The sequence below is a fragment of the Semicossyphus pulcher genome, unplaced genomic scaffold (genome assembly GCF_022749685.1).
Source record: "Semicossyphus pulcher isolate SPU_LCO1_2020_fin unplaced genomic scaffold, fSemPul1.0.p SCAF_11, whole genome shotgun sequence".
NCBI classification, from domain to species: domain Eukaryota; kingdom Metazoa; phylum Chordata; class Actinopteri; order Labriformes; family Labridae; genus Semicossyphus; species Semicossyphus pulcher.
The window spans coordinates 19,603,274-19,625,621 of record NW_027211615.1 but is presented as its reverse complement, the minus strand read 5'-3'; the positions used below and the strand labels follow the sequence as shown (position 1 = coordinate 19,625,621).

At 41.8% G+C, this 22,348-nt stretch overlaps 1 protein-coding gene across 1 annotated transcript; it reads right to left on the bottom strand.

Moving 5' to 3' along the window:
- Positions 1-1,715: 1,715 nt before the first annotated feature.
- Positions 1,716-22,109, bottom strand: mmut (methylmalonyl CoA mutase). Its single transcript, XM_069656794.1, has 13 exons — positions 22,027-22,109; positions 19,896-20,328; positions 18,504-18,871; positions 18,257-18,414; positions 13,698-13,869; positions 13,253-13,501; positions 13,060-13,171; positions 10,548-10,663; positions 7,279-7,394; positions 5,413-5,544; positions 5,187-5,334; positions 4,747-4,914; positions 1,716-2,772 (listed from the first exon to the last, which is right to left on the bottom strand). Exons 2-13 carry the CDS (start codon positions 20,290-20,292, stop codon positions 2,644-2,646), a joined length of 2,265 nt encoding a protein of 754 aa, XP_069512895.1. The 5' UTR covers positions 20,293-20,328; positions 22,027-22,109; the 3' UTR covers positions 1,716-2,643.
- Between the last annotated feature and the right edge of the window lie 239 nt (positions 22,110-22,348).

Below are 22,348 nucleotides of genomic sequence, written 5' to 3'. Positions count from 1 at the left end.
GCATCATGTCTAGCGTTTTCCTAAACCCAAACAGACAGACGGTGTGGGGTAATCCAGCCATCACAGGGATGTATGTGGGCTAATTGGTGTCTTTCCTAATTAGCCTTAATCTTCAACACAGCTGACAGGTGTCCAGAGGCATCATGGATCTTTTATGTATTAACATATTTTACATTTTACCAAATCTTATAATACATGCACAATGGGGTTTGCAGAAGGTTGAGAAACCCACTGGTTCAGTTACAGATTCATAATTTGCAGCTAGACAGTTTTGGCTCTGTAAGGGGCTGCGTTGGTGCAAAGCAGGGCTTACAAATACGCTAATGGCAGCATGCTAACATGCTCACAATGCTAAAAAAAAAAAAAAGAGCAAATTTTAAAACATTATTAAACAATGTTTTTTCTCCCATGTTCATCACGTGTTAGCATGCTATTATTTGCTAATATTACACACTGAACACAGGGTAAAGCTAAGACTTGTGTAAATAGCATTTGTTTACAGGAAAGTGTTCACACACAAAGGTGAGCTAAAGATGTCAGCAGCTAAGGGAAGATAAACCGCTAATTGTATATCAATGTCGGTTTATACATGTTGTATGTACAAGTACTACTGCATATGTGACAAAAGTTGTGTGTTGCTTCTTTGGCTGCTGTTTGAGGTCTGATAAACCGACTTAAGTGGTGTCACTCGAGTCATCTTTGGTTGAGGATGAGCCTCACATGTTTGAGAATGAAAATAAATCTGGGGTTGTGGAGTGAGAAAGACGAACGATTAGCAAACCACTCTAGCCTACTCCGGATCTTTGCTGAAGGCTAGCAGCTGAAGGCTAAATTAGCTGCTACTAGCATAACACATCCCAAACTCTAAATGAGCTGTTGATGGGTAATATAGGTGTTAGGTGAACTATTCTGCAAGAGGGACCCATGCAATTCTTTATCAAATGTCATGACACCCATCAAATTTTGCAATATTTTTGTATAAATACAGAATTTAATATATTAAACTTGCTAAATAAATGTGCTGCAATGAAAAGGAGCAAAGGAGTTCAGTGAAAGTAAACATGTCCTAGTAATGACATTCACACCCAAATGTGTTTGAATTGAAGTCGCCAGTTGCCAGCTGGTACCAGAATTACTGTGCCCACATAGCATCCACAGAGAGTAATTTCTGCAAGGTCACAGTCTATAAAGTAGATATTCCTCCTCCATCAAGGCAATTACTGCAAGTTAGTCTGTGTCAAAACAGGGTCACAATAAATATACTTCATTTTTAACCTTTCCCAGTAAGTTCTGACGAATCAACATCCAGGTAAAAAACTGACCACGAACTGACGTTTAAAAAAAGACCTAATTAAACCATCCATCCAGTATCTACTCTTATTCTGTTCAGGGTCACAGGTGGGGGATGGAGCCTTTCCCAGCTGTCATTGGGCGAGAGGTGGGGTAAAACCCTCAACAACTCACAGGTCAATTGCAGGACACATAATCTTTTACAGTCACACCTACCGCCAATTTTAGAGTCATCACTTCACCGTGCCAGCCTGTGTTTGGAGTGTGGGAGTAAGCCAGGGTACCCGGGGAGACACTCAAAGACAATCTCCAATCTAGACCGAACCAGGATGCAAACCAGAAACCTTCTAGTTTAAAGCTTAACCACTCCTTCTTAAACCATTTATTTATAAAAGTGATTGAACATCTGAGAAAAGGTGCATCGGTTGAAATAAACTTTACAGGCGAGTCATCAAAGTTCACATCCTTTATTTAGACCGAAGAGCTCTAAATCTGATTAGAATAACAAGTAGAAAAATACTATTTCCAACTGTTACATAAAGTGTGATCACTGTTCTGTGGATTCATCTGACAGAAACTTGAATTAAACATGATGAATGCAGGCAAGAGTTCAAGACAACAGAAGGCCACTTTCAAGATGATAATACCCATGAACAGAAAAATGTTTGAGGTTTGTTTTTAATGTGTCTTTCTGTGTTTTCATCTCCCACACACTTGCACAGTCACACCCTGCTAAGTGAACTAAAATGACACGCACATGTCAAAATAAAAGCATGACATTCCAGGCAGGTTTATTTTGCTGTGCCGTTATGGTTAGCTGTGAATGGCAACAACAACAAAAAAAATGCTCCGATCTACTGATCTCAAGATAAGTTTCGACCACATGGTACAAGATCATTTGTAGTGTATAAGGGCCATTACGCCCACTGATATTATGGAGTTACCACTGCAATTCACACCTAGGCATTAATCAATTGCTACAAAGGGTTAAGTGATGAATTAAATCCCAATCCTTTTTGGTTTTGAATTATAAAGTCAATAAACAAAACTCGTGTAATGATTAGTTTTGTCTTTGTAAAGTTACAGGTACAACCTGAATGGGAAACTGTGGGCATAATATAAGCAATTAAAATCACATCTCCTATACAGAGAATGTAATGCCAATACACCATGACAACCAACATGTTTTTAATTGTCTGCTGCACATGCATTAGGGGAATGACATTTTATTTTCTAATGCAATCGAAAGCAACGAGTCGAACACATTGTGTACAGAAGTGTGAGCTCCCACTTGTGGTTCTGTTGATACAGCACACATAGATAAGTCTGAAGTCAGAAAATGTTGGGTTATTTTCACATGGCCTGTCGGATCTTTTCCAAGCTCTTCTCAATATTGTCAATAACCTCCACTGCAGCTTGAGGGATCCTGGTTCCTGGGCCGAAGATGGCGCACACGCCGCTCTGGTACAAGAACTCGTAATCCTGCATGCACAAAGAAATGAAACAGTTAATTGGAGCTGCAATAATGAGGAATTTAGCTTCCATTGTATGCAGACAGAAGGATGTGCACAGTTCCTACGTGAACGTGCTGTGAATGATGTATATGCTATAGCTGATTGAAGTATCCCCAAAAAGAAGGGGATGAAATGTGTTGTCAGGAACAGGAAAGGAAAGGAAAAGGGACCTGACTGCAATCAAGAAAATACTATTGCGTGGTTATACTAATTATATGAATCATGAGGAATTCTCATTACGACTTGGGTTCTTTGTCCATGTGAAAGCAGGATTATGTGTTATGTACTTATCTGCATGCTTTTTATGTAAAGCTACATATGGGGCTTTAATGGCTCCAAGGCTTCAGAAGTCATGCTGGAGACTTTTAGGCTCAGCTTCCGAGGGAGAGCTGCAGGGGAAGTGATTTCTGTCTCTGTAGACCATGTGTTACACACTGTGCTGTTCATAGCCCACTGCCTCCCCAGTGAGGACAAATGCCTCTAACATTATAAATGACAGCCGGATACTGCGCAGTCTGATGCCCACTTCCATAGGAGCATTTCTTGCTCTTGATTTCTACAAACGAAATGACACCAGCGGCTCTGACAGCTTTTCCCAGACTCACGAGAAGCTAAAATCCCCGGGGTCCGCTTCAGTTTTGACAGAAAAGGCGTCACACGTACTGGGAAAGCTGCTTATATTACTGACTTTGACAAACATTGAGCTCGGCTTAAACATTATCTTTCTGAAAACAGAATGCAATACTGTAGAGATCGGCGGGTGGAGCCGCTGTAGCCACTTCCGCTAATCACTTAAATTACTGGGAAAAAAGACCCCACACGTCGGCGTATTTAAGAGCAGAATAGTTTCTTTGTGTTGATCTGAAGCAGACGTTTACAAATATGAAAACTTTAATAACTGTAGTGATTGTTTTAGTTACATTCCTCCTCTACTCTACTAACCCGGAACAGATCGGCTGCAGGAGCCGTATTTGTCAACAGAGCTGTCAATCATCCTTTTACAGCATCAAATAACTAATTAAAAATAAACTTGTCAGAAAAATAACAATTGGACATAAATCAGCATGATAAGAACTATAATGACAGAAACCATGTTTGAGAAAAATGTATTTGGCGTGTATTTTGATTTTATAGTTTGACTCATGTCCCATCTGTTAACATGGAGGAGGCGGGCTTTATGACCTATACTGCAGCCAGTCAGCAGGGGGCGATAGAGAGGGTTTGGCTTCACTTGAGGGAGCTGTCATGTCGTCCATCTTTTTATACAGTCGATGACGGTTAAGAACATAAAAATAATGTAATGTAATGAGGTGTAATGAATTCTCTCCAGGGGTTGCCGAGATATTGCATTTACAAGAATGGGACAAAATTGAACTTTAACCACCGAAATGTAATCAGTTCAATCCTGGAGTCCGAGTGGACATTTGCGCCAAATTTAAAGATATGAGGTATCGCTTTAATAAGAATAGGACAGAAATAACAGCTTGAAAGGTGTGTTTTTCAGGACATAACATGTCATAAAGTGAAGTTGACCTCTTTGATGTTTGGACTTAAAAAAGGCCTCAATTTTATTTTTTACACATTTTTGTTAAATTGTGTCAGAATTTGATAAAACTGTAAATTCTTAAGTTGTGGCCACAAGATCACAGTGACCTTGACTTTTGACCTTTACCCATCCAATTCTTACCTATCACCATTGAGTCAACATGGATTTCATGCAAAAATGTGAAGGTATTCCCTCAAGGCGTTCTTAAGATGTTGCATTTGCAAAAATGAGAGGTACCTTGACCTTTGACCTTTGGTCCTAAATATAACCAGTTGCTCCTTGAGACAAAGTCAACGCTGGTGCCAAATTTAAAGATATTCCCTGAAGGCTCTTTTGAGGAAATGAAGGGAAATGTTCTCATGATAAGAGATTTGACGTGTGAAAATCAAAGATTACCTGTGGTGGGATGACGCCTCCACAGATGACCAGGATGTCTGGTCTGTTGAGCTTCCGCAGTTCCTTGATGAGCTCTGGGACCAGGGTCTTGTGTCCTGCTGCCAGCGTGCTGACTCCGACACAGTGTACGTCTGCATCGACCGCCTGCTGGGCCACCTCGAGGGGAGTCTGTTTACCCAAAAGTCAGACATGGAAAGAACTCTTAAAGGAAGGTTTGTGTGAAATATGAGGACATAAAGCTTGTTGCTAGTCCTCAGTCTATTATAAAAAGCTAAAAGTATTTCCCATTTGTTCTTACATCAGCAGGTTTTTGTGAAGGTCTCTGAAAGAGAATTTCACCTCTGTCTACATAGAATCCAAATTACTCACACACAGTAACTATTTCTGACTGGCTGTGGAGCAAGATGATGTGTAGCTTAATTCTACCGTAAAACACTGACCTGAAACAGTGGTCCGATGTCCACATCAAAGCCCAGGTCAGCAAACCCTGTGGCGATGACTTTGGCGCCCCTGTCGTGACCATCCTGTCCCATCTTTGCTACCAGCAGTCGAGGGTTCCTGCCCTCATGGCTCTTAAAGTCTGCCACTCTAAGATAAGACGAGAAAAACAAGTTAATGTGTTTGTGAAAAATGAATGTAAAGATGCAAACTAGGTTTGTTTTCTACCTGTTGTGGGTCAAGGAGATCTCTTCGTGCTCCCCAAACTCACTGCGGTAAGCACCGCTCACCATCCTGGTACTGGCTTTGTGTTCACCAAACACTTTCTTCATGGCATCGGTGATTTCACCAACTGAACATCTAAAAGAAAAGCAGACAGACATCACTATGTTTTCAAAGTACAGTGATAAATAAGTGGACCCTTCCAAAGACGTTCATAATCACTTGAATAAATGTCCTTGTTTTTTTCATGTTGGAATTTCTCAATTTACTGCGGTACACTTCATTATATGTATCATCTGTGGTAGGGTCTTATTAGTGTCACATGGCAGACAGATGCTCTTTGGTCTCGTCTCAGACAACATCCCTTTTGAACAGAGGGTCATAGAATCGCAATGGTCATGTAACGCCGGCGTAAATATGAGTTACACTAAACAATAATTAAAGTAAAACTAATGCATGACATGTGATCATTACTCGCATGTATTAAAGAAGGATTTATCATGAATTCCTGTTTCTCACTGTTAACCAATAATCAAGATATTGTGCCTTAATGTGACAAGTTCACGGAAAGCTCCTGTGAGGAACTTTCAGTTTGTGTCGATTTTGGCGACCCCTGTTGATATTGTCCTGTACATGTAGAGGAAGTGTATTATTTATTTATTTATTTATTTTAAAATCTCATCCTGCTTTCTTTTAACATTCAAACATATTATTCGCTGTGAATCTTTGCCGTGGAAAATACATTTAAAAAAAGGGCTGATTTGGCAGCGGAAGTTAACTGCCTTGTCTAACACCTACCCCCCGGCAGTGAATGCAGGCATTAAAAAATAACTATAAAGATACAATCATTCTTGTCGCTGATGGTCATTTAAAGGCATCAGTATTCATTTCAGTCCATTTCATAACCAGCTAAAAAGTAAAATTACTAGGTAAAGTAAAGTAAGTAAAAAAATTAAATGTCTGTTAAGTCACTATCTGTCAAAGAAAAAGAAACAAATTCAACGCTAAGATGAAGGCAAACAGTCTAAAAAGAAAAACGACCGTCAGCGAGGAAAATCAAGAGTTACAACCCGAGCCAACCGTGGATGTCACACATGCAACACTGTCTAGATATCTGGGAAGTGTGCTCCCACAATTACCGTTAATTGTCATATAGTAGGTGCCGCCAAAGAGAACAAAACTGAGATCTTCAAGATTACAACTTTAAGGAATGGTACTTAATTCTTTAATCTGAATGCATCTACTTGGCTGGATTTCAGGTCCATAAAGGTTTGAGCTGCTTGTAACACCAATACTTACTACAAAGTACAAATACAAAAGTATAGATTAATTATTCCTTACCTTAAGTAGAACTAGAAATCAGATTTTGGTATGGTGTAGCTTTAAAAAGACATTTAGCACGCTTGTATTACAAAATCAATACACAAATGTTGAAATCTTGAAGCTATAAAATCCCTTTTGAAGAAAGCATCTTGCAACATTAAAAAGAATCTTTTTTTTCTACAATCTCTGCACTGCCTGTGTTGATTTAGTTTGACAGTATGAGAAACTGTCACAGCCTCAAGGTATAAAGAAAATCACTGCAATCATAACGCTACAATCCCTGTAAACACAAGAGCTTGAAGACAAACATCTAACGTTCCTGTTGCTGTATGCATGTGAGGCACGATCGCACATCTTCAAAGCATCAGCGGGTCTGACAAAGAAAATTACTCCATACTTGCTATGAAAATTGTTACACTCAGAAAAAGGTCATCATGTGATATGTGTACTGAGCAGCCTTTTCTAAAGTTTATCAGAACATCGAGGGGGGGATTTCAGTGAGATGAACAATAAAGGAAAGGCACACATAACAGAGATAGGAGTTATGACCTGGCTCGTGCTGCTTCCACAGCCAGGCCTAACAGGTTGCCCTCCCTGGTTCGGGAGCACTCCTCAATGGCTGCCAGGCACTTCTGCGCTGCATCGGGGTCACGAGTCTCCCTCACCTACAACAGAGGAAGGATGCAACATATCATTAGTACTAGCAGTCTGCCCTACAGCAATAATCAAATTCACTATGTGTCAACTGAACCGAACCCAATGTTTAATTTATTCTTTAACTAGGGGCGCTGGTTTAGCTCAGTTGGTGGAGCAGGCGCCCCACGTACAGAGGCTGTAGTCCTCGTCGCACTGATCGCAGGTTCGACTCCCGGTCTGCCGATCATTTGGTGCATGTCACCCCCCCACTCTCTACTCCCAACGTTGCCTGTCTATCTTCAGCTCATGTAAATGCACTCATTGTCGTGCAATGTGACGTGTCGTTATTGTAGACCACTGTTTATAAAAGCTTTTTAAGTGCACTTGGTTGATGCTGATATCATTGGGAAACGTTATGCACACTCAGCTAACCTACTTATGTGAAAACAGGGCTTTATAAAAAAAGATACTGCTCTCGAAGAAAGTCAACAGAGCAGATTTACAAGGAAAGAGAAACAGATAAAGGTGGTTGGGGGGAAAGCAGGTGTGTGAGGTAAGAAACCAGAAGTGTAGTTGTGTGTGTAATTGTGTGGTTTGGTGGAGAAAGAGAAAAACAAGGTGAGCAGAATAGAATATACAATACAACAATGTTTAATTAGGAAATAGCAGACTAAAGATAAGTTAATGTATTTTTTAAAATATGTTCAATAAAAAAATATACCCCCGCCCCTACAGTCACACTGTTTTGACTAGTCATATCAGGAAAAGCACCGGTGTCATTATGATATTACATCTGTTTCAAAAAGACCTGCATTGAGCCAGCATGAACAACAACAGGAGCCTGGGGCTGACGCACCTCAATGCAATTCTGAATTATGGTTATTAGTTGCACCAGTGTTTGACACGTCTACATGTTTCTGTCTATTTTGAACTCCCAGAAATAAAAGGGATTGTTGTGGGCTCCAGCTATTTTGCTTCATGTTTATATCCTGACCAATACTCAAGCCAAAATCCAGTCATAAATGCTACAGAATAAGAACGTATTGAGTTGTTATGACTAAAAGGCTGTTAAAGACCTTGATCTGATAATGGCCTCTTCTTCTATGACTCATACACTGTACGTCAAACAAGCTGTCTTTCACCCAGACCTCAAAGGCCCTGAGCACCAGGACCGAGGGACCTTAGCTGACATCTCCTGTATTAGCTGGACATGGTGTTAACATGTCATGGTATGTTTCTGACAAAGTCTCAGCCTTGGAAAGTGATGCATTGTGACTGCACTGTCTGTACAAACGCTGTGTCCGCTAACAGATACAGTATATAGAGTTAAAGAGGCTTATTGTCAAGTGAAAAAATATGAAGGAGCTGCAGATTTCACGTCCTGACCTGCCATCAATTATCAACTTTATTAATTAATTTCTGGATTATTCTTTCAATTAATTAAGTTCTTCAAATGTCCTGTTCTGGCCCTTTCTCAAACCACTCCCATCTCCCTACGCACTTCCACTCTCCGTGCTGCGCGCTCGCGAGGAGGGTCCGCCACATTGAGTGCTGCAGTGGTTAGTGCTGTCGCCTCACAGCTCTAAGGTTCAAACATTTGCCCCGAAGGGCAGAGAGCGCCCAATTCTGGCCAATCAGGGCCACGTCTCTTTCTAACTGCTCTGACAGCTCATCGCCCAATGTAATGACATTTCGAAGCCCGCTGACCTTCTAGCAGGTGCACTGAACCCGACATACTGCCTGACAGATGACCGCAGGTCGAGGAAGCCTCTCCTGTCAGTTTACATACAGGTTCTTGATAGCGGGATGCAGGTGAACATGTCTGACGTGCCTACATAGCTTAATGTATATAAGTATTGCTTCACAGGTAGACTTACTCATCCTGTTACCCACTTCTTCACTTTATTTAAGTGTTATACGTTAATCTGCACCTTGATTCCCTTCAGTCCCTGCTCTCTGCACACAGCTGCTTGCCCCGCCCCCCTCTTTCTGTGCAGAGCATGTGTGTTGACCCTACTTGTACATAGAGAGTGAGGGGCAATTATCCTCTTTTTAGTCAATCACGGATTGTGTTGTTCTCACGGATGAATAATATACCGGTAATTACAATTAAAAGCCGTGTCATCTGTTTTCATCATGTTTACAAAGCTGCTGTGGACAGTTGTTTACTCTGACTCAGGAGGTTAGGGGATATTATAAAGCACAGCTAATCTGCGTTCATTTTTCTATGATTAATCAAAATTACCGCATTATTTTATTTTTTTAAATATTATTTATTGGGCTTTTTCCCCTTTTTTTTGACAGGACAGCTGATGAGACAGGAAATGTGGGGAGTAGAGAGTGGGGGAAGACGTTCACCAAATAATCGGCAGACCGGGAGTCTAACCTGCGATCAGTGTGTCGAGGACTGTAGCCTCTGTACATGGGGCGCCTCCACCAACTGAGCTAAACCAGCGCCCCAAATGCATTATTTTGACAGTAAAAACATAAACTCACGCTCGTCACATTTACTAAAACAGTTTTTCTAAATTTAAAAGTATAATAAGTAGGATTTTCCTAGAAAAATAAATGGGCCTCTATACATGTGTGTTGGTGAGTGTGTATGCAGACCCTTGGGAGACCCTTCCCTCTGCATCTATTCTGTTGTTTTGCTTTGCACGGGACGTTTTCAGGAGGGGCGCTGTTGTGGTTCTCTGAGCCAATCACAGCGTATAGGTGAGCGTGGGAGTGGTTCAAATTAGCAACTGGGCCCCATTCAGACCGGCGAACATGGCGAAAGAGCGATGCAGAGTTGGCCTTCTTTCGGTTGGACAGGCAAGTGCCTCAAACCGGGTAGGACGAGCTAATCGGCGGTTAGCATGCTAGCGCAAAGGTAACCGTGATGCTGTCGGTGTTGGTGGGGTGGGCGTGTTCTCGCACGAGAGAGCTTCTGGTGTCCAGTGGCCCAGTTTGAATGTGTTGTTGACAAAATGAGAGGAAAAATCCTACTTATTATACCTTTAAGAATAAATATTGAGATTCTGAATATAATACTGTGTTTTTTAATAACTCCCTGTGTGGCAGCTTTTGGTATCACACAGCTAAATGCTGAATAACTGTCCAGACTTTGAACATTTCTTAGGGCAACACAGAGGTGGAAAAACAGCAGCATTACCTTTCAGATACCACGGATGAACACTTACCCTTTTCAGTTTTTCAATCTGTTTCTCACGGACGACAGTGTTATCTATAGCCAACACCTCTACTGTCTCCTCCTTTCCCAGACGGTACTTGTTCACTCCGACGATGACCTCTGATCCTGGAAAAGGAGAAATTATACAGGTATTTAAATCAGAAAAATACAAAACAATGGTTGATTTCTTAGCAGAAAGGCCCACATGAACCACCCAGTGTAGTGAACAGCCAGTCCAAGGAGCAGAGCCTAGGTGGAGAAAACAAGCAATCCCAGAGAAGCAATTGGAGGCACTACACAAAAACCAATACGTATCTTGAAAGAAAACAGACTTGAGGAGATAGCAGGCCAGAAAACCAATCGAGATCTGAACCATTATCAAGGAGGACAAGAGCGCAGACAGTATGAGAGACACGGTGTTATCTAGAGCAATAATAAAGCTCTCCCTGAGCCTGTATAAAAATCAGATAACAGTAACCAGCAACCTATTGAAAAACATGGAAGCAACATCCCCTGTGACCTGATGTCAGTCTCCTCTGCCTGCAATACTTCTTAGCCTACATCTATTAAAACCCGTTTACACACCTAATGTGACTTTTAAGTGATCCCCACTACTTGTCGTCAATTTAGGTGCAGAAAAATACAATCTGATAATTCTCTCTATTCCCGAAAGTTCCCAAAATACAAACTCACAATTTGTCCCACAAGCAAGACAACTGAGTTTATCTGACAGCCCAACACAACCGTCCAAACTCGAAGCCCATCTGAAGAGAAGAAGAAGTCAGAAGCAAACATGCACTACCAGGGTGAATCGAAAAACCAATGAATACCAATGAGAGCAGGCATCAGGGGGATTATGGAGATAAGCTGCATGGCCTGTGTAGGCTCTGCTCTGCTCCGTCGCAGTAATTTTGGGCATTACGGGATGTAGAGAAAAGTAAATTCCGGAGAGACACAAAGGGAGTCTCAATTAAGCTCCTCCATAACACCTGACACCCTGATCTCGTGAGAGCTGCTTCCAACCACTTGGGTTAGATTACAATTTCCAACCCTCTTTACTGATGTCTCTCTCGTTGATCTTAACGCAGGTGTCACTGTAACTTTGCCTTCTTGGATGACTGAAACTAGAGTTACCGCCTTGCGTTAAGTTGAAGTTACATTTCTGTCTGTGTAGACTCTAGATGTTGGAGTTATTAAACAAAAGGTATTAAGTGTATGTTTTGGTGAAATGGAAGTTAATACTATAGCGACATGTATGACTCCAGTGAAAAGTTTCCAGTGAGAAATATGCTGCCCTCACTTAGAGACTATTCTTCCAGAGGAGGAGAGAGTTCTGATAGAGAGCTTTGACACGATGCAATAATCATCAGCTTAGGTTCAATATTAGCAAGATCAAAGAGCTTGTTGTGGATTACCAGAGGAGCAGGAGGCCCCCTGTCCAGGTTGTCATCCAGTGAGAGGAAGCGAAAAGGGTGGATTCATACAAGTACCTTGGAGTGTAAATCAATGAGAATTGGATTGGAGTGACAATATGAAGCATGATGCTGTCACATTGAAGTTGACCTTTCACCTTTTGGTAATAAAATGTCATCACTTCATCATTTTAAGCCTATAAGAAATGTGTGTGAAATGTTGTCATAATTAACGTATGAATTCTAGAGTCATGGCCACAAACTTGTTTTGTGAAGTCACAGTGACTTTGACCTTTGACCACAAAAATCTACACGGTTCATCCTCGAGTCCAAGTAGACATTTGTGCCAAATGTTAAGAAATTCCAGGCAAATCCTGAGATATTGTGTTCACAAGAATGGGATGGCCGTGAGATCGCAGTGGCCTTGCCCTTTGACCTTTCACCACCAAAATCTAATCAGTTCCTCCTTGACTCCAAGTGAACAGTTGTGAAAATTTAAAGAAATTTGGCGGGACAGACGGACAACCCGCAACCATAACACCTCTGGCCACGGCCGCCTCCAGCAAGGAGGCATTAAAAATGCAACCCATAAAGTAACTGCATCATTTGCGTCTGACCCTCCAAAACCCCGCCTAACTGATCCCTGTATACATCTATTGACATAGCTGGAAAGTTTAGCACCCTTTACAGCTACGTCAACAAGTCAGCTATCTTGCATTGACCCGACAGATTGCTTTAACCCTCTCAAGAGGCCCTGGCCAGCTCCATAAATCACTTTCTTTTGATTCTGTCAGTGAGATTATCCTCAGCCCTGGTTGACCCACGATCAGCAGCAGGTAGACTGGAAAATCTATACAATCAGTGATCCACCATGGCCCCTAATGGACAATATCGCATTCATATTAAACCTACTGCGTCCAAGTTTGTGTACATGCTATGCAGCCATGGTCATGCATCCTTTCTGAAAGAGTTCACTAGATGTCAGAAACCACCGTTAGACATTTTCACTTGAGAGCATTAAGCGCTTAAGGCAGTCGAAGAAGCGAAAAAGCGAAAAGAGTGAGGGGCTTAAGGGGATGAAGCAGATAATATACTGTCTATATACAGTACCTGAGTCAATGCGGGCCTGTCTACGAGCAGCACATTCCTCAATACGGAGTTTTGGAATCCCCTCTGCCACAGCTCTGGCCATGCCTCCCATGTCTTCGATGTCTTTGATGAACTATAAAAAGGAAAACAGGTTGTAAAAGACGGGATGAAAAATAAAACAAATAAAAGTTAAACTCTTGACACCACGACAGACCATCAAAGCTGTGTTATAGACGTCATCTGTGAGCGACTCCATCATGTGTGAGCCGCCCCAGGGATCGGCGACTTTGGGGATGCCCGACTCCTCCTGGATGATGATCTGGGTGTTCCTGGCAATGCGAGCACTCTTCACTGTGGGCAAGCCGAGCGCTTCATCGAACGAGTTGGTGTGGAGCGACTGAGTCCCCCCGAACACAGCTGCCATGGCCTCAATGACTGTACGGACCACGTTGTTGTACGGATCCTAAAAGGACAGTAAAAAGGGGAAAGTTATATCACTGAACGAAGTGTGATGAAGGTCTTCTTCACACCCTAAAACAGGCTGTTTGTGCTGCTACGCTTACGCTGCTTATTCTACACTTTTACAGAATATATACTTCAGTGTTGAAAGTGCATACATTTTAATGATTCATCTTTTTCAAACTGCAGCATATATTTACTTGTTCAGTGAGGGACCAGCCCGAGGTCTGGCAGTGTGTGCGCAGCAGGAGAGACTTGGCATTCTTAGGTTGGAAGTTTTCCTTAATGAGCGTGGCCCATAACCTCCTGGCTGCCCTCAGCTTGGCAATTTCCATGTAGAAATTCATCCCAATCCCCCAGAAGAACGACAACCTGACAGCAAACGCACAAAGTAATGTCAGTAGGGAAACACAATCAGACTGAAAACTTGAGGATAACAACAGAGTAGCAATCTGTACAGAGATATCTCCCCCCCCAACAAACAGGTGCAACAAAGCACTTTACTTCTCTTTATGTTTCAGATTTCTAACAACCAGATATAGTCACGGACATCCAGTCAGTAAGGACCATGATTACAAACAGGAAAGGTAACCAAAGCAATGAGACAGAACAAAACAAAACACAACAGGACCTGGTGACTCAAATGCTAGCATATACAGGTATGTTTTGAGGCGAGCCTTGAAAGACTCAACAGAGGAGGGGGCAGACCTGACCGAGGATGGAAGGCTATTACACAGTCGAGGGGCCTCGACTGAGAAAGCCTGGTCCCCTCTAAGTTTAAAATTAGAGCGGAGGACCGCCAGGAGACCGGTGTCAGACGATCTGAGGGGCCTGGAGGGGCTGAGGAGGTCAGGTATATAGGAGGGGGCCAGGTCGTTTTGGAACCTATTAAAGACCTAATTTTAGTGTAATGACGAGTGACAGAGTTTCAAATAATCTCTCACACAAACAAAACCTCACACATGGTCGTGATGCTACTGTGATAAGTTTGAGGCTGACTCTTCAGCATCCACATGGACTGCAACTACAGTTTACATGATGAACACTGAACAGCAGACCATGGCAACTAATACGGGGATAAAATGGGCAGGCAGATAGTAAGTACTTAACCTGAGAGAACCGAGAGACACATTCAACAATATGTGTCAGGTCGGGATGTAACGATATCTCGCAATACAAAAAACATTAAAGGGACGATTCAGATTGATGAGATGAATTGCAATACTCCTCTTAATAAACAGCAGAGGACAGTATCTGCTTTTGGCAAAGTCATGATGCCTTTTGAGTCTGTAACCGAATAAAGGCGTGACGATTTTGAGGTTGAGAGTGGACCGTCTTGCTTCATATTGGGGTTATGGAGCGACGCGAGAAGGTAGCAGACAAGATTGCAAGAGACAGATGAACTACACAAATAGCACAAATAACATGATGCATCACCTAAAACGGCGCCACAATGAGAAGCTCGCGACACCGAATAATTTGAATTCAATCTTAAAATTGTATTGTGAGGAAATCGCATCCTGAACCCAGTGTCCTTATTGAAGTGCATGAGTTGAGTGCATGACTACATCCCCAGTGTTCGGTGTAATCAACTCTCAAGGACATAGTGTCTCACTGACCGCGGTAATAAGGTTATTTATCAATTGCAAATGTGCTGCTAAGTGCACACTGGGGTCACAGTTCCTTTAAAAAGCGAATTGATGCAATCAGGAATATTTTTATGCATTTATGGAAAGAAATGGCTTCTGGGTAATTTGCATAAACAGCCGAGATAGAATCTATCATGCTGAATCTCCACACCTGCTTTTCATCCTTTTTTCAACATTTAAACGTTTAGCAATGTATCACATCAAAGTAAAAATACTGCTCAAACTCAGGGACAACTGACACAGTATGCGTCTGCCTCCTGTAAAGGAATTATACAACTTCTAAATCTCCCCCCTTTCTCAAACAACACATGACGAAAGTGCAGAAGGATGACACAAGAGTCACGGTGAAATCAAGTTCCTCTCCTTCTGCAAACCCAAGGTCGAGGGGAAATCAGGAAAAAGGGCTGCAGAGAGATAATAGTCCATTGTGTCAAACCCTCCACTGCACACACTTGAGTGACATCTCTGTGTTGATTTAGAGCGGCTGTCTGTAAGGCCGGTCTCTGAAGTCATTATGTGGCGCAGGTTCAAGCTGAACTGGACCCTCAGCATGTTCCTGAGAAATTGCATGGGCATGCTACTCTGCTATTACATGAGTAATTGAAAAAGAAAATAGCAAAAGGTCACTCGAGGGGGAGATAATGGAAGTGCAATGCAGGGAGCAAGAAGTGGACAAAGGGAAAGGCTGGCGAGGTCGCAGCTGGGTTAGTGACTGAAGAGAACCATTATCTACTGCGGAAATGCTTTACAGGGACATCCTCAAGGAAAGTGTTGTAGTATTGAGCAACAAGTCAACTGAGACAAAAAAATAACATATAATTCATAGACATTCAATAGTCATTACCCAGAGAGGAAATAACAGCAACAGGTCAAATCATTAAGGTCAAATTGTAACGCCTTCTTGACCCAATGTTTTCCGGTTTTCCTCTGAGTGCTTCATATGTCAAACATCTATACAGCTGCCTAAATGTTAAGCATTTGTGTAAATCCTTAAAGGAATCGTTGATTTGACGAGCAGCCTTTCCAGCTGGCTTTGAATGAACGCCGATCCAGTCTGTAAGTCCCATCTGCTGCTTCAACAAATAAAGGGAAGGTATTTGTTTTCTTCTTGAATCTGGCTGTCACGTGTAGTTATTAAGCATGAGGCAATCATGCACTGCGATAGAGATACATAATATTTTGCATGAGACCAACTGAGTGATAAACTACCCATCAAACACAACTTTTGTAGGCTGTGTGCGGCAGAAATGTAACACACACACACGTTTCTGAGAAGACATTGAGTGTAAAGTGAATGTAGCCACAGTCAGATAAAACCGATGACACCATCTTAGCACCAACACTGTCATGGTGCTAAGAGCTAAGTCACACGTTAGATGGAGGTGTTACAGTCGACATCTTGTGTCTCAGGATCTTGGCTTGCTTTGTAGTGTTTTAAAAGTAGATTTCACCTCACTGGGATCGGCTAATGATGTACAACAAATCTTATTTGTTGATCTAATTTTTTTAATTTTGAAACTCATCAAATATTTAATTTTAGCCTATATTACTTAATGGGTATACACCATAGTCTGTATAAAAAGATGGACGACATGACAGCTCCCTAAAAGTGAAGCCATATCCTCTCTATCGCCCCCTGCTGACTGGCTGCAGTATAGGTCATAAAGCCCGCCTCCTCCATGTTAACAGATGGGACATGGGTCAAGCTATAAATTTAAAATACACGTTAAATAAATGTTTCTCAAACATGGTTTCTGTCATTATAGTTAGTGCTTATCATGCTGTTTAAGTGTTAATTTGTCTGACAAGTTTAGTTTTAATTAGTTATTTGATGCTGTAAAACGGAAGATTGACAGCTCTGTTGACAAATACGGCTCCTGCAGCCGATCTGTTCCGGATTAGCAGAGTGGAGGAGGAACGATGAGAGGAGAAGTAACTAAAACAATCACTACAGTCAGTGAAGTTTCCAGATCTGTGAGCGTCTGCTTCAGACCAACACAAGAAGCTGTTCTGCTGTTAAACACGCCGGCGTGCGGGATCTTTGCTGTTTTTAGCGGTAGGTTTAGTGTGTGTTTTGGTTAGCGGAAGTGACTACAGTGGCTCCACCCGCCGATCTCTACTGCGCAACTCTGGCAACAAATGACGTCACCATCGCAAGATGGCAGCGCCTATCACGGGGGGTAATTAGGCTTCAATTTTGTATAATGAGAGCAGATGGAGACGTGTCGTCCATCTACAGTCATTGGTGTACACCAACAGTGCATTTAAAATTGTCAGGCATCTCTTGTATCCAGCCTCGTTAATGAACACTATATTAATCAATTGTTTTTGTAAAGCCATGACTGTAATTAAAAAAATAGCAAAAGACTGCATTATATTAGACATATATATTAAAACTATGAGATCATGGATACAAGCAGCCAAAGTGAGTTTCCTTCGGAGTGTGTCTGGGCTCAGTCTTAGAGATAGGGTCAGGAGCTCAGAGAGCCGGGGGGAGCTCGGAGTGGAGCCGCTTCTCCTTCGCGTCGAAAGGAGCCAGTTGAGGTGGTTCGGGCATCCGGTTATGATGCCTCCTGGGCGCCTCCCTTTGGAGGTTTTCCGGGCACGTCCAACTGGGAGGAGACCCCGGGGCAGACCCAGAGCTCGCTAGAGGGATAATATATCCCGTCTGGCCTGGGAACGCCTCGGAATCCCCCAGGAGGAACTGGAAAATGTTGCTGGGGAGAGGGACGCCTGGGTCACCTTACTGAGTAGGCTGCCACCGCGACCCGGCCCCGGATAAGGGGAAGATAATGGATGGATGGATGGGATATTAAAACTATTAATAGACTGCAGTGATTTAAACGTACTCCACATGACCACACTGTGTCAGTGTATCTGACAGGATTTGAGGTTTGGGAGGGGCGACATGCTGCAGAGAAAGTATGCACGTGTGAGAAACATATTGCATGTTGTGATAGTGTTATGAGACGTGATAGACAAAACTAGGATATTGCAAGCCTTCATGTTTATTGGGGGAATATAGAATTAATAAATATATTTAAAAATACATTATCTGACCAGAACTGGGAGCTAAAGATATATAAATAAAAACACAAGTTGTTTTGTACCTTGGGGCGAACTCATCGATGGTTAAGCCTGCTTTCAGACCTGTGCGGCAGTACTCCAGGCCGTTAGCGATGGTGTAGGCGACTTCCAGGATGGCATCTGCTCCAGCTTCCTGAAGATGGTATCCACTGATGGATATGGAGTTGAACTTGGGCATGTGCTGGTAACACAGAGAGTATTTTAGCCAGTGAAACTCCAAATATGATGAGCAACATTAAAATCTTTACAGATTCGTTAAGTGTTACATACCTTGGAGGTGTAAGCGAAGATGTCTGCAATAGCGTGCATGGAAGGTTCAGGAGGGAAAATATAAGTGTTGCGCACCATAAACTCCTTCAAAATATCATTTTGAATTGTGCCTGTCAGCTTGGCTTTAGACACGCCCTGCTCCTCTCCAGTCACAATAAACATCGCCAACACGGGGATAACGGCTCCATTCATTGTCATTGAAACAGACATCTTCTCCAGTGGGATCCCATCGAAGAGCATCTTCATGTCTTCCACCGTGTCTATGGCAACTCCAGCCATGCCCACATCTCCATGGACTCTGGGGTTGTCTGAGTCGTAACCACGGTGCGTCGGGAGGTCAAAAGCCACTGAAAGACCCTGCTGTCCAGCTGAAAGGAAAGAGCCAAAGAAAGAGAGGATTAGAGCACACGAGGAAATGTCACTTAGATTGGAGCAAAGAAATGGTTCAGGGCTTAACACAGGATGATAATAGTTAAAGTTAATTAAAAACAAGCAGCTTTCAGCCTCTGGCTTATGACTAAAAAACACCCTGCAAGCAACAACAATACGAAGGATTCAATTTAAAATCCTTAGTCCACTTCTTAATCCGTCCATGTTCTCAACTATTGTGTATCCTCCCTGAAACAACACTTCAATAGCTGCCTTGTATTTTTCCCTTGCAATATTTTACCTAGTTGTTTACAGGAGGCTTTAAACATGTGATCATAACTCATTAAGATGCCAACAAAGCAGTCTTTCTCGAGACGTCTGTACTCCTGTACTGCCAACTTTTGTGACATGCACTCCTTGACTTTCACTGAATTGCTGCCTCCAAACAATAAGGGATTGTAGTCTGATCATCAGGTGTTAGAAAAAATGTGTACATAGTGTGAATGTTTTTTTTATTACTGTGTTACTGTTATTATTTACATTGTCATATTTTTTTATCTTTTTATTGCCACCTACTTATTACTTGAGTACTTTATTTAATTTGCCTGTTTTGTGTGCTGCTGTAAGGAGTAAATCTCCCCTGTGGGAGATCAATAAAGCTTATCTTATCTTATATTAATCAACTGAAGATTGAAATACCAAATATTTCTGCCAGCTAGCTTTGGTGACTTCCCAAAGGTTAAAAATGATTCTTTAGTTTCTGCAGATGAACGTGTCCAAAATATCCATGATATTTACAGTATGACCGTACAATGCCACAGTATTTTTAATCATTCCATCTTCTTATACCTTATTTTCTAAATACACTGTATAACTCCACTTTTAAATTTGTACTCGTGAAGTCAGTTCCTGTATGTGTATTTTAGGATACACACACAGGAATGGGAGAGGGTAATGGCTCACTTTAAGGGTGGGTTTTAAATTGGATTTAAAATTACTTATTAAATAGTGAAACAAATCTACCTTTGATGTTATCTTTGTAGAACTTGTTGCTCTCCTCCACAGTGCTAAAGCCAGCATACTGTCTGATAGTCCAAGGTCTGTTGGTGTACATGGTGGGATAGGGCCCCCTAGTGTAGGGAAACACTCCTGGCAGTTCATCTGCCCTGCCAGCTGAGTCTGCATTAGTGTACACGGGCTTGATGTTGATTCCCTCAGGCGTGCGCCAGATCAGATCTTCCGGGTTTTTCCCCTTCAGCTGTTTCTTAGCCAGACTGGCCCATTCAGGAAGCAGCTCAACCTGGTCCTGAGATGGTACGGAGGTGTGGAGCAGAAAGCGGTGCGTGTGTGCTGAAGAGACAGAAGCTCTAACCAGGTGCCGGGCAGCCATGGCTGCACACGCCCTCTGTGCAGTCAGCATGCTTACTGTGGTCTCAATCAGACACACATGGATCACCTGAGGTTGAAGATAAGGGATAGATATGAAGTGATGAAAAGACATGACATTGTTGCACATTAGTTTAGCAAGGAGTGAGAGAGTTCAAAGTTATGCATCTCTTTTCATTTTCTGTGGAGCAAATTAAGGAAGCATGATATTATCGGCACGTTATTGGTATCTGCAGATTATGGCTTTAAAATGACATGTCGGCATCGGCAGGTATGTCATTTGTCTGCCAATATTTTCCGCTCATAAAACAACTCTTTAATTATGCTTAAATGCTCGATGATTCCCTAAAAAAGCTTGACGTAATGTTACGACATTAACTCGGCATGAGTGTGCCCGTGCACTGCCTGCACCACTCCTCTTCCGTCAAGCGTGAAGAAAGGGCGCAAGATGTCTGCAGCATGGTTTCCAAAACAGACAGCAAGGTTGCCATTTGCAATGGTTGCTCAGCATCAGTCATGTGAGGAGGAGCCAAATCTCATTTATTCACCACTACGAAAAAGAGTACACTATTTCTCTGTTATTTCAGTTGGCTTTTATTGCTGTACAGTTGTACAATGCACTTAGTTTCACATGATGATTTCATTTTATATATTTGTTCTGTGCAATAGGTAAAATTTGCTCTAGTTGTGGCTATTGTCAGGATTTCAGAGTCAGAGTTTTCTTTGAAATAAAATGTTACATACAAATAAATATGCCATTTTGTACATAACCAAAGTTTAAGTAGTTTTCTTGTATTACCCAGTGAATGTGTACATTTTAAAAAGCACTGTATCATGTTATTTCTGCATCTACCAGTGGGCCACTACAATAAGAGTAGGCATGATATTAATTCCACTACAGGGGAGACTTGATGTTCTCTGCAATGAGGTGGAAAAAAACATGTGCCTAATGTATCGGTATCGAAATCGGCACTCGGCAAAAAGGGTTGGAAAGTTTCGACATATCTGATATCGGCAAAAAATCTAATATCTTGCATCTAGAGCAAATGATACAAACCCTTTAAACAATCTGGTATGCTAACCTTACATAGCTTAAAGACAAAAACGTTGCTTCAAATATAACGATTTTAGAGTAACTGAGAGTGTTTTTTCAGCTTGGATATCATCCAAAACCATCGAGCAACATAACTAACAGGAGGACATTGTAGTCTGTTCTTCCTGCTTGGTGTAGTTGGATGATTAACACAAAGCTAACCAGCAACATTGACAAAACTACAACGTCATGTTCAACCACATTTAGCAATGATTCAAAGCTGACTCTGCATCTCAGTAATGCTCAGTCAGTCACTCACACTGATAAAATAAGTAGATTTGAGCATGATAAAGTGGACGTGACCAAAAGCTACGTTAGCATGGGATATTTACACGACAAATTACATTGTTGTCACATCTGGCAGCGAAAACAGAGCTAAAGCATGGCAGGCCGAAGAGCAGGACTAGCCAGATTTGACTTTCTCTAGAGTGAAAGACGAATAATAAAATCCCTATGTATGACAAGAAAAACGTGACAGATAATGTTGACACAACGTTAAGTAAGATTCACTTGCTGTGCTGAGCACTTTGGCTAATGTCAAATAATTTCGCTAGCTTTAAATATTAGCATTCGTTTAAGGAGCTAAATTGATGTCTGCGACAATAAGACATTTTGTAAGCACGAGAATGTGTTTCACAGCACACGTTTTATCATATTTTGAGGGAAATTCCTGACCTTGTCGTCTGTTTTGTTCTTTTAGTTGGACGAAAGGCGTGTGTTGGTCTGTCCAATGAAGTTTCATAACATTAGCATTCGGCCAATCGCGTGCTACAGCAGAGGTATGAACTTTGACCTATGACACCGGAAGTAAAAGTTATATTCAAGATTGTTGAATTTCGAAGAGATCATTAACCTCAGCTATTTTCCTTACTTTATAACGACTTTTAACATTTATTTAATATTACATGATTTTAGTTTGTTTTTATTCCGTTTACTTTGCATAATGTATAATATTAGACACTGTATTTACAAAAAAAAACATTATTAAGTCATTATA

What these genes read in the sequence shown, in the direction of transcription:
- mmut (XM_069656794.1), bottom strand. Translation starts at nt 20,292, where the DNA reads ATGCTGACTGCACAGAGGGCGTGTGCAGCCATGGCTGCCCGGCACCTG. An exon ending in ACAGGCCCGCATTGACTCAG is followed by an intron (nt 10,664 to 13,059) that starts GTACTGTATATA and finishes CTCCTTTTCCAG; the next exon opens with GATCAGAGGTCATCGTCGGA. An exon ending in GTGGAAGCAGCACGAGCCAG is followed by an intron (nt 5,545 to 7,278) that starts GTCATAACTCCT and finishes CTTTTCTTTTAG; the next exon opens with ATGTTCAGTTGGTGAAATCA.